Source organism: Chiloscyllium plagiosum, unplaced genomic scaffold (genome assembly GCF_037043375.1).
Source record: "Chiloscyllium plagiosum isolate Xiang-an unplaced genomic scaffold, Cpla_swu_hap1 HiC_scaffold_34, whole genome shotgun sequence".
NCBI lineage: Eukaryota > Metazoa > Chordata > Chondrichthyes > Orectolobiformes > Hemiscylliidae > Chiloscyllium > Chiloscyllium plagiosum.
The window spans coordinates 25,867,057-25,880,478 of NW_028270172.1; the positions used below are offsets into that span (position 1 = coordinate 25,867,057).

Genomic DNA, 13,422 nt, shown 5'->3' on the forward strand with positions numbered 1-13,422 from the left:
GTAAAAAGACAGCTTGTTTGCAGCAATAAGGGGAGTAGTCTGAGAGAGCTCTTCAGGGTAAGAGCTGGCACCGCTACTCTGCTAAAGTTCGTAGAACCTTAGCTCAAGACTGGCTTGTAGGCATCTATGTTATAGTGTAACATTGATGCCATTGGTAAATAAAGAGAATAATTTAAACTAAACTGTCCGTAAGAGTTTTATATTCCAGACTACCACAGAGTATAATCTCCAGGACGAACCAATTATAGGTCGAGTCCATCAGGGAATCATTGAGCCATCTCAAATAGGTACTTCTAACAGTTTTATTGCAATTCATACATAAATCTGTGCACATATGCCCCTCTACTTAGCTAGCAACCATGGTTCAGGAGACAAAATTATCAACAATTAAACATTGTTCAAGGACATAACAGCAGTGCCCAAGAAACAGAATTAATTGGTTAGAGTTGCTCAGGGAAATTTTCATCTAAGGCTTGCATAGCTGGCAAGAGCAAGTTTTTCTTCTCATTTCTCTGATTACAACACATTTGGCAGCTCCTTCAATTTGGAAGCTTTGCACCTCCTACTGCCCACAGTTACTGAACCATTTTCCTGACACCTGCTGATTCTTTCTCTTGTTGTATAAATTATGCTAGGCAAATATCTTCACAATGGTCAACTGGGGACACATTAGTACTCTCCCATTATTCTTACAGGTCAGGCTTGCGCGTAACAAAAGTAATTTAAGACAAATATCATTCCCTGCTCAACTGCCACACCTTTGGATACTGCTTTATATGTTGTATGCAGAGGTGGAAAGAAGCATGGTAGATGGAGAGGCAGAAAGAAATTAACTAAGAGGTGTTTGTGCACCTTCTCATTGTGTTCTCTTGGCACTGAACTCTCTCCCTCACTGACTTTGTGACAAACTAGAGTTCCAGAGACTAGTCACCAAATTACCACTGTCTTCCCTCGGAATAATTGTTAACTTTGTCTGTCTCTTTTTTTTCGAATGTCAACACAGCTTTCAAGTTAAGTAGCAGAAGAAGAAAAGGGCTGTTCTCCAAAAGATGCACCAACACTTATGATCTCACCTGATGGCAAAACTGGACAAGTTAGATCCCAAATTGAGACCGGGCTTGATAGGCCATATATTTTTTATTTGCTAGTTGTTAACTGTGGTGGTATTATACTGATAATATTCACAGAAGATTGTAAATGTACTTTAATAAAAAGCATAAAAGTTTACTACACATATAAGAACTAGACAAAACAAACTTGTTATAGATAACAGAAATAAAGATTCAACTTTGAACTCACAACTTTCAAATTTTAAAATTTTGTAAAGATATGAAGAAACTCTTACAGACACTAACTTCAGTGAAGGGTCACCCTGTCTCCACTTTAAAGCTCCTTGTTCATTTGGCACAATGTGATTGGATTATTTTCAGCAATGTTCTGTATTTATTCAATTCTATTTCCTTAGTTAACGTTCTTTCCTCAGACCCTTTAAACAGCTAACACCATGCACTTATCCATTAACATGGGTTTCTTAAACTCAAAGATGCCACAGCTTTCTGTTTCTGGAGTTCTTCCTCCAAACAACTAAGGATGCCATCTCCATCCCTGACCACTTTAGAGACGACTTTTAACAGCACTTCTGATACTAAGAACCTTTTTAGCCTGACTCAAAGTCTACACATCACCACTTCTTCCAGATGGTTCTGACTTTCTGTCTTACTGGACTCCTGCCAGTCAGCATTAGCAGATTATTTTCCTCTTTTTATCCCCTAATGAACTTCACTGCAGAGGTTTAACCACTCTGAACACCTGGAGACTCACGGAACAAAGTCAAAAATGAAACTAAAAACTACGTCTTCCCCCTCATGCAGAGATAGAAATAGAAATTACACTTCAAGTTACATTTTACTTCTATCAAGTTGCCAAATAATACCAATCATGAATCTTCATCATATACTCGTAAACATTAATCTGAAATTAGCACTCCATGTATTGCAAAGTCAATTTGCATTGGGAGATTAATTGCGCACAAAAGAACAAGAGTGACATCAAGGGTGAAACAAGCTTAGAATATACCTTTCCGGAAAACAAGCTTGCATCTTATAATGAAAGAAAAACTAAATTCAATGAATGCTAGAAACTTGAAACAAAAAAGTATGCTGGAAATACTCAACAGGAGAGGTTGCATCTGTAGAGACGGTCTCTGATAGGGTTGTGGGAGAGGGGATTAACAAACAAACCAATGCCACAAGAGTCAAAGATAGTGATGGTAGGTACAGTAAAGAGACAAAGGTTGTGTTCAGATGAGGCATAAATGCCTACATATCAGCCACCAGAATACAATATGAAGGGATAAAGAAATAAGTCAAGAAAACAAAACTACATAAAACAACACATAGGCAAAAGAGATGAGCTAAAGTTGTTGAACTCAATATTGAATTACAAAGATTGTAAACTGCTGAGACAAAAGATGAGATGTCGTTCCTCAAACTTGCATTGAGCTACACTAAAACACTAGCAAGCCACAGACACAAAGGTGAGTGGGAGGAAGGTATAAAATTAAAAACACAAGTGACAGTAAGTTTGGGGTCATGATTCTGCACTGAACAGAGGCATTCTACAAAGGAGTTATCCAGCCTACGTTTGGTCTCCCTAAGCAGCAAAATAGGGTACTAAACTGAAAGAACTACAAGTACTTCCCTCGAAAGGATACTCGAACAGCAGATAATTGAGGTTTCTCTGTACCTTGGAGAATAGTGGGAAAACTGAGAAGAATCATTGTGAATTCCTGAAAGCTGTGGCACATCTTAACTTGTGGAAAAGTGTAGAACCAGTAAGCTCCTGCACATGCACAGAACTCTTGAATGGAAATAAAAACCATAAGATACAGGAGTAGAATTAGACTGTAAAAATATAACAGGTACTGTCCTGTTGAGACTTTTGCAATGAAAATCAGATTGTTTACACTCAAAATGTTTTTTGTTCAATATATCGTTTCAGTTGCATGACACTGTGATCTTTTGCTATAAATTGTGTCTTCTGATCCTAATCCACAACTACCTGATGAAGGAGTAGCACTCTGAAAGCTAGTACTTCCAAATGAACTTGTTGGACTATAACTTGGTGTTGTATGATTTTTAACATCATTATACTTGCTCTATTTAGCTCTTGTACAGTAAAAGTATTTTTTAAAATCTGGACCTGTCACATGATTCTTTCAATTAATAATTGGGAGTTTGGGTTAAGGTTAAATGTTAATGATCTCCTTCAAGATCATAACATCATTTGAAAAATTTTCAAGTCAACCTGGAAAAGGCAGCAGAATGGCATTGTTTTGATTTTTTGTTCAGAGTGCTAGCATAATCAGAATAGCCTTCTTCTATGCTAAAAAAACTCTATAATCGCATGGAATAGAAGAATTTAAAGGGTCAAGGGAGAACGCCAGGTGATGGCACTAAGTAAATTGCTAAAGCCTTTACATACATGCAAAGCCAAAAAGATTGTTTGAGTACAATCCCTCCAGTGTGGAAATAGCCCAACAAGTCCATAACTAGTCTCCAAAGAGCATCCCACCCAGACCCATTCCTTCTACCAAATCCCTCTAACCCTGCATTTCCCATGGCTAACACACCTAACCTACAATTCCCAGACACTAGAGGGTAATTTAGCATGGCCAATCCACCCAACTTGCACATTTTTGGGCTGTGAGAGGAAACTTGGTGCACCCAGAAGAAACCAATGCAGACACGGGGCAAAAGTACGAACTCCACACAGACAGTGACTCGAGGGTGGAATCAAACCTGGGTCCCTGGCATCATGAGGCAGCAGTGCTAACCACTGAGCCACCATGCCACCCAATTGTTCTATGATTCAGTCTTCTACCTAACCAAATCTGGTTTTAAGACATTAGGGTCTAGATGATAGGCATGTTTACCAGGGGCAAGTTGCTGCTACTGGTCCAACTTTCTTGTTACTGGATTTTAAGTTTCACATGAAGTTACTAGTGTTGATAGAAGACATATGACCATAAGTAGATTATTGCGTCAAGGAGTCAATTTTGCTTTTCAATGAATTCATGGCTGATGTGATAATCTTCCACTCCAATTTCCTGCCCTGTCTCCTTTAAATCCTTACTGATCAAAAATCTGTTTTAACTTAAACACACTTTATAGCCAGCCTCTACAGTAAAGAATTCCACAGAATGATTATCCTCTGAAAGAAAATTCCTGTCTTAAACAGATATTATAAAGTTGAAGGTGTGTACCTTCAACTATACCTGTAAGAGAGAAAAGAATGCTGTTCTAAACTGAGAGATTACAAGCTCCTGTGTATAAGACTAGATGGCAGTCTCAGAGTGTACTGAAAAAATTGAAAATATGTAACATTTGGCTGTGAAATGGATACCGGAGTTTTGCTTGCTGTTTTGACAACAATTCAAATTTAACCAGTTTAAATTGTGCCTCAGGATACAAAAACCCCATTGACTTTCAATTTAATTTTTTGCCAACATCAAACAAATGAGACAATCCAATGTTAAGGAGGCACAAAATGCGGATATTTTGAAAATTGGTCAGAGAGCAACTAGCGTTGAGATAGAAATGCTAACAGCTAACATCTTGCACTCCAAAAAAATTAGGAAACACCGTCTATCAAAGGTACCTTTTCAAATGAAACATAGTCACAGTAAAAAGAAAGACAAGACTAGGAGATCCTCAGCCAGAAGACAACAGCAGCTGTGTGGTCTTGAAACTAAGTTGATATAATTTGAGTGTCTTATTGGAACAGCATATTGTTAAAGAGTTGGAGGCAGATATTAAACAGTTAAGAGAAAGTGGGGCTTACAGTTGTGAATAGTTGTTAAATGTTCACTTTTAGAGTTCAAAATTAAATTAATGTTATTTTCTTTAAATAGTAGATTTTGGGAGTTCTCTGTCACTCATATTTTAACAGATTACAAGGCAATGTGATCTTTTCTGAGTCTTTGGTTTAATTAACAGAGGAGTTCACTTCTGTGTTGTAACACAGGCACTATACTCAGATTATGCTCTCTAGTCCAAAACTCTCAGAAGAGGAGAAACAACCTCTCCGCATCTACTTGTTAAGCTCCACAAGAATCTTGTTTCAATAAGATTGCCTCTCATTCTTCTAAACTCAAGTACACGCTCAACCTATTCAACCTCTCCTTAAAAGTCACCCGCACACCCCCATTCCTGAAATCAACCGAGTAAACTTTTTCTGGACTGTTTCCAAAGCCAGTATACCTTTTCCAAAGCAAGGTGACCAAATTTATTGAGAGTTCAGGTGTGATCTAACTAGTACCTTGTGTAGCTTCAGCAATGATGTGGAGGTGATGTTGGACTAGGATGGACGAATTTAAAAATCACACAACACCAGATTATAGTCCAACACGTTTATTTGGAAGTACAAGCTTTCAGAACGCTGCTCCTTCATCAGGTAAGTAATGGGCCAGGATCATAAGACAATTTATAGCAAAAGAACAGTGCCATGCAATTAAAGTGATATATTGAACAAATCTAGATAGCAAACTAGGTTTTATGATCCTGCCCCACTAGTTACCTAATGAAGGAGCAGCTCTCTGAAAACTGAAACAGGCTGACTGCCGCATCTGTGGGTCCTGTTACCATGGTTTCAGTTACCTGCAGCCCAAACATATTACAGGGAACATTCCTGAACCAGGGACCAGAGGGCTGCCGAGAAGGTAAATTGCCCATTTAAGTGAATGGGTTTGCTACTATGCATGGTTTCAGGCTTCTGTGGAAGGTCTTGGAACGAATCCCAGGCATGTACTGTACTGGACTATCACATGGCGTTATGTGATTTATAACTTAGTTTTACTAAGGCCTCCTGAGGTATTTGCTAATCGACTCATTTAGAGATGTTATTGAACATCCTGGAGCAGATGGGCCTTGAACCAAGGCCTCCTGACTCAGAAGTTCAGATACTACCATCATACAAGGAGCCCTGCTGCTTCTTCGTTGCTTTACGGTACCCTCTGTGGGTTGAAAAATGTGGTGCTGGAAAAACACAGCAGGCCAGGCAGCATCCGAGGAGCAGGAGAATCGACGTTTCGGGCACAAGCCCTTCTTCCTGATTCTCCTGCTCCTCGGATGCTGCCTGGCCTGCTGTGTTTTTCCAACACCACATTTTTCAACTCTGGTACTCCAGCATCTGCAGTCCTCACGTTTTCCCTCTGTGGGTTGCCCAAGTGCCTGAAGTATACAATAGTACGGACATCATTGCTGCCTAATAAACCACTCGCTTAGTCGTGGGTTACAGATCCTCATCCTGAAACACCATTTTTGTGATAAATTTGGCCATCTGGTTTGTTCGTCGGATTCTTAGTTCATTCCTCTTGTATGTTTCGGGGACGTGAAAAGGTCGCCAGCCTCATCTGGGAGCGACTGCACACACAAGCATCATGTGGATTGCTCTGCTGAGCTCTTGTTCATTGCTCTGCTGAGCTCTTGTTCATTGAGTTCGGCGTGACTTCGGCTGGGCTCGCGAACGCGCATGAGCGCGGGGTTCCTACAGACAGAAGTAGAGCCTGGGGAATCCCATTGTGACGCACAACGGCAGCATCTTTCAGCACCGCCCACTTGCCAGCGCCGTAGAAACGGTTGCTAGGTACCAATGCCCCGTCCTCCTTGCCGCGAAACGAGTGGCTTCGTGGCTTTTCAAACGAGGTCGCGAGACAGAGGCGGAGAAACAAGTGAGGCGGAGGAGCCTGATTGGTCGTTTGTCATGTCTATCATAGAAGGGGGTGTTAGGTGGGCTGGACCCCTGTTTTCGGTGCCGACCCGTCGATGGGGTTCGGCACCGGGAGGTCAAACCTCAGTTAGTCATCTGGTCACTACAGTAAGGGGGAAGACAGCTCCGACGTGCACGTGGGTTTCTCTTAAATCCTAACCTGCAACCCTCTCCCACGAGAGAGAAAAACAAAAATCATCAAATCGATGTCGTTGCTCCGCGACCGGGACGCGTCTGTGAGGAGCAGCTCACCTTCGCTGTTGCCGCCTCGGCCTTAAAAATATAGGAATGGAGTGCGGGGTCCCCCCGGTCTACCAGCTCCTGTTCCGCGCCTGCGAAGAAGGAAGCTTCGAGAACGCCAGGCGGCTGCTGGAGCCGACACCGCGAGACGGAGACGACGAAGAGGATGAGGAGAAGAAGAAAGAGGAGGCGGAGCGCGGCGAGCAGACGACGGGCCCGGACTTCAGGGCTCCGCAGGTGCCCGTCGACTGCACGGACGACGATGGCAACTCGGCGCTGCAGTTCGCGGCCGGTCACGGCCACGAGCACCTGGTGCGGTTTCTGCTGATGAAGGGCGCCTCGGTGGACAGCCGCAACCGCTACGGCTGGACGCCGCTTATGCAAGCGGCGCGCTTCGGGCACCTCGACGTGGCACGCGTGCTGCTCGAGAACGGCGCCGACGCCAACGCCGCCAACAAGCTGGGCGCCAGCGTGCTGACGGCGGCGGCGCGCGGCGGCCACGTCGGCCTGGCGCTCGCCCTGCTGGAGAGCGGCGCGTGCCCGGATGCCGTGGGTGGGGGCGGCCAGCAGCTGGCGGGGCACGAGCACGCGCCGGTCGCCCCCGCCTTGACGCCTCTGATGGTGGCCGCCCAACATGGCGCCGAGCCGCTGGTCAGGATGCTGCTGGAGTGGGGGGCTTCCCGCCCCGGAGCCGTGCCTGTCGGCCCCGCCGGCGGCTGGAACGCCCTGATGCTGGCGGCCCTCAACGGCGAGCTGGCCGTGGTCCAGCAGCTGGTCGAGGGAGGCTCGGACCCCAATCAGACCAACGTGGGTGGGATGACCGCCTTCGAGATCGCCTGCTCCTGCAGGCAGAAGGAGATCAGAGACTACCTGGATTCCAAGACCACTACTCGGCCCAAATCAGGTAGGGGTTTGAAGGGAATGGCAGCAATTAGTGCATGCTGGAAATCTGCAGGAAAGTCAAGTCGCTAGAGTTACCAACGCCATCATAGAAAAACAGAATTGATGTTTGTAGTTCAATATGTGGTCTTTTTCAAAACTGAAAGTACCTGATGCGTGTTCTTCGTTCTTTTTTGTTTTCACTAGCTGAATTTGGCAACACTTGGAGTTAACTGAGGACTAGAGATCACAGTTGACAGTGGCGCTAGAAAAGCGGCTAGATAGATTGATTCCCTACAGTGTGGAAACAGGCCCTTCAGCCCAACAAGTCCACACCGATCCTCTGAAGATCAACCCACCCAGAACCATTTCCCTCTGACTAATGCCCCTAATGCTACAGGCAATTTAGCATGGCCAAATTACCTAACCTGCACATCTTTGGACTATGAGACGAAACCGGAGGAAACCCACACAGACACAGGGAGAACATGCAAACTCCAAACAGACAGTTGCCCGAGGCAGGAATTGAACCTGGGTCCCTGGCGCTGTGAGGCAACAGTGCTAACCACTGAGCCCCCACCATACCACCCCATAGGAAAGACAGGCCTCCAACTCTGCACCGCCCTCTTGCCTTGTCCATCATTTTTCCCATCTATCCACTCCACCCTCCTTTCCGACCTATCACCTTCTCCTCCACTAGACCCATACCTTCCCATTTAACTCTCAGCCCCCACCCATAAGCTTCATTCCTAATGAAGGCCTTATGCCTTCTGCTCCTCCGATGCTGTCTGACCTGCTGTGCTTTTCCAGCACCACACTCTCAATACTTGGAATCAGAAGGTGGTGTGTTCGGTCCCACAAAATCCAGTACTGGCATAGTGTTTAGGTGCTTTGTAATTGAAATGCAAATTGGAATACATACTTGCCCATACAAGAGGATGATTTATGTTGTGTCATAGAAAAACAATGGCACTTGTCTTGACATTCCAATATTCTTTATCGTTGATTCCTGTAACATAGATCACAAAGTGACTAGCAACAAAACTAAGCCAACATTCAATCAGACTATGGCTGATCTGATTTTTACTTCATCTCTGCATTCCTACATACTCTCCACATTCTTCTATCCCCTCCATAGTCAAGAATCTATCTACCTCTGCCTAAATGTGGGCAAAGAACAATGTAGCACGGAAACTGGCCCTCCCAGCCTGTATTGACACATTTTGCCCTTCCATACTAAAACTGTCTTCACTTAAAGGATTCTTATCCCTCTACCCCTTTCCTATTCATGTATCTGTCGAGGTGGTTCTTGAATGCTGCTATTGTGTCAACTTGCATCACCACTTCTGGCAACACATTCCAGGTATTCACCACCCTTTGTGTGAAATACTTGCCTCATACCTCTTTTAAACTCCTTGAACCTGTGTCCCTTAGCAATTGACCTCTCCATCCTATGGTAAAAGACTAATACTTTCCACTCTATCCTTGCCATTCACCATCTTTTACATTTCTACCAGGTTGCCCCTCAACCTCCTGCGATCCAGTGAAAACAAACCCAGTCTATCCAATCTACCTTCATCGTGAAAATCCCCCGTACCAGGCAACATCCTGGTAAACTTTTCGTTACCCTGTGCAGAGCATCCACATCCACACTTCTGGTGGTGTGTTGACCAGAAGTGTATGCAATATTCGAAAGTGGAGAATTTAGGTTATTTGGTTGAGAATTCAGGCGGCATAGTTAGTACATTTGTGAATGACTCCAAAATTTGTGGTATAGTCACCAGTGAAGGAGGTTATCTAAGATTACAAAGGAATCTTGATCAATTGAGCCAGTAGTCTGAGGAATTGTAGGTGGCATTTAAATTGGATAAATTTGAGATATTACATTTTTTTGGTAAAATGAACAAGGACAGAATTTATACAGTTAATGGTAGGGCTCTGGGTAGTGTTGTTGAACAGAGACCTAGGGGTTTAGGTGCATTATTCTTTGAAAGTTGCGTCACAAGTAGGCAGGGTGGTTAAGAGGATGCTTAGCTCAAAAACTTGTCTTCGTTACTCATCATTGAGTAAAAGAGTTGGGTCATCAAGTTGAGGTTGTACAGGGCGTTGGTGGGTCCACTTTTGGAATACTTTCTACAGTTCTGGTTGTCCTGTTTTAGGAGGATACTTGTATTAAATTGGAGAGGATGCAGAAAAGATTCACCAGAATGATGCTGGGGACTTGGGGAGGTAGTTCTGAGTTACAAGGAGATAGATTTGGACTACTTTCACTGGAATGTAGGTGGTTGAGAGGTGACTGTATAGAAATTCATAAAATCATGAGTGCCATTTTTAAGTGAATAGCAAAGGCCTTTTCCACAGGTAGGAAGAAACTAGAGGACACTTTTAAAACGAGAGAGAGTTTTAAAAAGGACATAAGGGGCAATCTTTTTCTACAGAGGGTGGTTCATTTTTGGAAAGAACTGCCAGAGGAAGTAATAGATAATGGTACAGTTACAACATTAAAAGACATTTGGACAGGTACGTGAATTGTAAAGTTTAGAGGGATATGGCCAAATGCAGGAAAGTAGGACCAGTTTAGTTTGCGCAACTTGGTTGGCATGGACAGGTTGGACTGATGAGTCTGTTTCCATACTCTGAAGAAGGGTCACTGGACTCAAAACGTTAAGTGTGATTTCCCTCCATAGATGCTGCTAGACTTGAGTTTTTCCAGCAATGTCTTACTGTTTCTGATTTCCAGATCCATTGCTCTTTCAGTTTTTTTTAAAAAGATTCTCCCTTTTGGGAACAGAATTCCAAAGACGCTCAACCCTACAAGAAAAATGTGTCCTCAAATCTGTTTTGTATAGGCATCCTGTTAATTTTTAAACACCCATAGGAGGAAACTTTCATATGGTCAAGTCCCCTCAGGGTTTTGTGTTTCAATTAACTCAGTTCTGATTCATCTTAACCCCCGAGTACAGGCCTAGCCTATCCTCACAAGGCAATCTGTTAATTCTCCATTAATCTAGTAAATCTCTGAACTGCTACCAATGCATTAACATCCTTCAATCTAGTACTGCAGGTCTGGTCTCATTGATGCCCTATATAACTGACACATAACCTCCTTGCTTTTCCATTTAATTCCTCTTGCAATTAATATAATGTTCTATTAGTTCTCCTCATTACTTGCTGCACCTGCATACTAACCTACAATTCAAGTTTTAGGACAGCCAGATTTCTCTGCATCTCAGAAATCTGCAATCTCTGACCAGTCAGATATACCTTTTTTACTTTCTGCCAAAATAGACACTTTCCCACATTACATGCTATTTGCCAAATATTTGCCCATCCACTTAAATTATCTGTATTCCTTTGTAGGCTCCTTATATCCTCTTCGTAACTTTGTTTCCTTCCTATCTGTGTCATCAGCTAATTTGTCGACGATGTCTTTAGTCCCGTCAGCGAAATCATTTTTGGAAATCGTGAAAAATTAAGCCTCAGGGCCTGTGGCATGCTGCCGGCCTGACAAAGACTCATGTATTCCACCCCTGTTTTCTGTTAGCCACCCAATCTCCTATCCATACTAGGATGTTACCTCTACACCATAAGCTTATATTTACTGAATTAATCTTTGATGAGTCACCTTATCACATGCCTTCTAGAAATCTAAGTACAATGCATCACTAGTTCCCCTTTTATTGACAGCACAAATTACTTCTTCAGAGAACACCAATAAAATAATTAAATTTGATTTCTCTTTGATGAAACTATGTTGGCCTTGTATGATGACCTTGAACTTATCCAAGTACTCCATTACTTGGAGTTTTTAGTAGTAGTCTCTAGCATTTTCCCTGTGACAAATGTTAAGGTGAATAGCTTGTAGTTTCCTGCTTTCTGCCTCCCTTTTTAAATCTAAAGGAACCTTAACTAAATCTAATGAGTTTTGGAAAATTGACACAGTAGCACAACTATGCAACTAGTTAGTTTTTTTTTAAGTCTCCAAGTTGAATTTCATCAGGGTCCAGAAACTTATTAACTTGCAGTGTCAACAATTTACAGTAGTGCTTTGCTAGTGCGAGAGTTGTGTACACCCCTTGCGCTTATGTTTCTATTACTTAGTGTGTTTTCTTTTACACCAATTATGTGGACCTCTTGATCAACCATAACATTTGATGAATTACCATACTTCTGGTCCCATAGGTGCTGGTTCATAAAAGTTTGCTGTAGTTGTAATTTTCTTTCTTTTCTTCCTCACTTTCAATTTCTGACTTGCAGCTATTTCAGCTATTAAAGCTTGTATCCACGTGAATGAAGACCAGTGCAAAGTAGGTGTTCAATTTGTCTGCCATCTCTCTATCCTCCGTTACAGGTTCCCCAGATTTATTTTAGCTAACAGTCTTGTACTCCAACTTTTCCTTTCTTATTAATCTTTTAATAATTCTTTGCTGTTTATTGTCTTCTATCCAATCTTCTGATCTGCCACGTATTTTAGCACAATCACATTAACTTACAGGTAATAGAGCATCACTATATTCAAATTGGTTAGTGCCTTTACTTAAGCAATAAATTTCACTAAATATGGACAGGACTAGATTTTTGTAAAGGAAGATGTAACCCTAGGGCACCCTCACTCACCAAGCTCCCAGTTCGTCAGTCAGTCCAAAAGTACTACATGCACTTTTTTTTATATTACTCTTCCAGATCGAATGTTATTTCCCAAATTTATTATCCAAAAGAACATTATAGAAAACTGATAGAACTTTTCACATCCTATGTTTGGGCTTTTATGCCTTTCCTTACTAATGACTCTGTAGATCTCACTTTTTTCTGTTTTAAATGTTAAGTCAGTTAGTTAATTTGGAAAATACAGTTTTGTGCACACAGCGTTGAGTGTATTTTCAGGACACAATTGACACAGGAAAGTTGAAGTTGACTGTGTTATTGCTAATGTGTTTCTACTTTGTTTCAGATGAAGAGAAAAGGAGACCAGATATATTTCATGCATTAAAACTAGGTGAGCACTAACACATTACATTTGCCTTCATTGGAGGGGTATAGAATACATTGAGTTGGACTGTCTGAAATTACAGTTGAGCTTTTGGATAAACTACTAATAACTTACATTTTTATCACAATTGTATCCTTTCCATTCAGACAGCACTCCCTAAGGCCAGCCTTTAAAAGTATTATAAACAGGGGATCGCTAATGAGTACTGATGTTCTGCAGTCTACTTGTTCATCTGGCAACCTGAAGTTTATTTGCTTTTCATCTGCAAAGAGAACCCTCAATATGCATTCCAAGCTGGTGGGCACAGTGGAAGAATTTAAAGGTGGGGGTTTGAAAGCCAGCAAAAACACAGTCCAAGAGGGATTTTAAAAGGCAGCAATGGAAGTGAAATGACAGATGCTGAAGAAAATGTTCTAAGGGTGAGGATATAGTGGCTTAAGAATTGTTCATATTACAATAGACATATAGTTCGGGGAAGAGTACTCAACTGGAAGGTTCAAACCCAAATCTTAATTTGAAAGTGGGTTGAACTTGTCCTCATCTGA

The 13,422-nt window shown here is 42.3% G+C and overlaps 1 protein-coding gene and 1 long non-coding RNA gene across 10 annotated transcripts in view; one reads left to right on the plus strand and one right to left on the minus strand.

Annotated features, from left to right (window-relative positions):
* Positions 1-7,148, minus strand: part of LOC122564446 (uncharacterized) — a 37,892-nt gene extending 30,744 nt beyond the window's left edge. Inside the window, exon 1 of the long non-coding RNA XR_006315913.2 lies at positions 7,021-7,148. This is a non-coding gene — a long non-coding RNA (uncharacterized LOC122564446). The remainder of the gene's footprint in view (positions 1-7,020) is intronic.
* The window catches only part of anks6 (ankyrin repeat and sterile alpha motif domain containing 6), a 74,444-nt gene continuing 68,078 nt past the window's right edge, over positions 7,057-13,422 (plus strand). For all 9 annotated transcript variants that reach the window (XR_006315910.2, XR_015752844.1, XR_015752845.1 and 6 more), the window contains exons 1-2: positions 7,057-7,912; positions 12,839-12,883. Coding sequence is in view for 4 of the 9 variants with exons in the window: in XM_043719317.2 (XP_043575252.1) it covers positions 7,057-7,912; positions 12,839-12,883 (901 nt within the window). In the remaining 5 variants the exon portion in view is untranslated. The remainder of the gene's footprint in view (positions 7,913-12,838; positions 12,884-13,422) is intronic.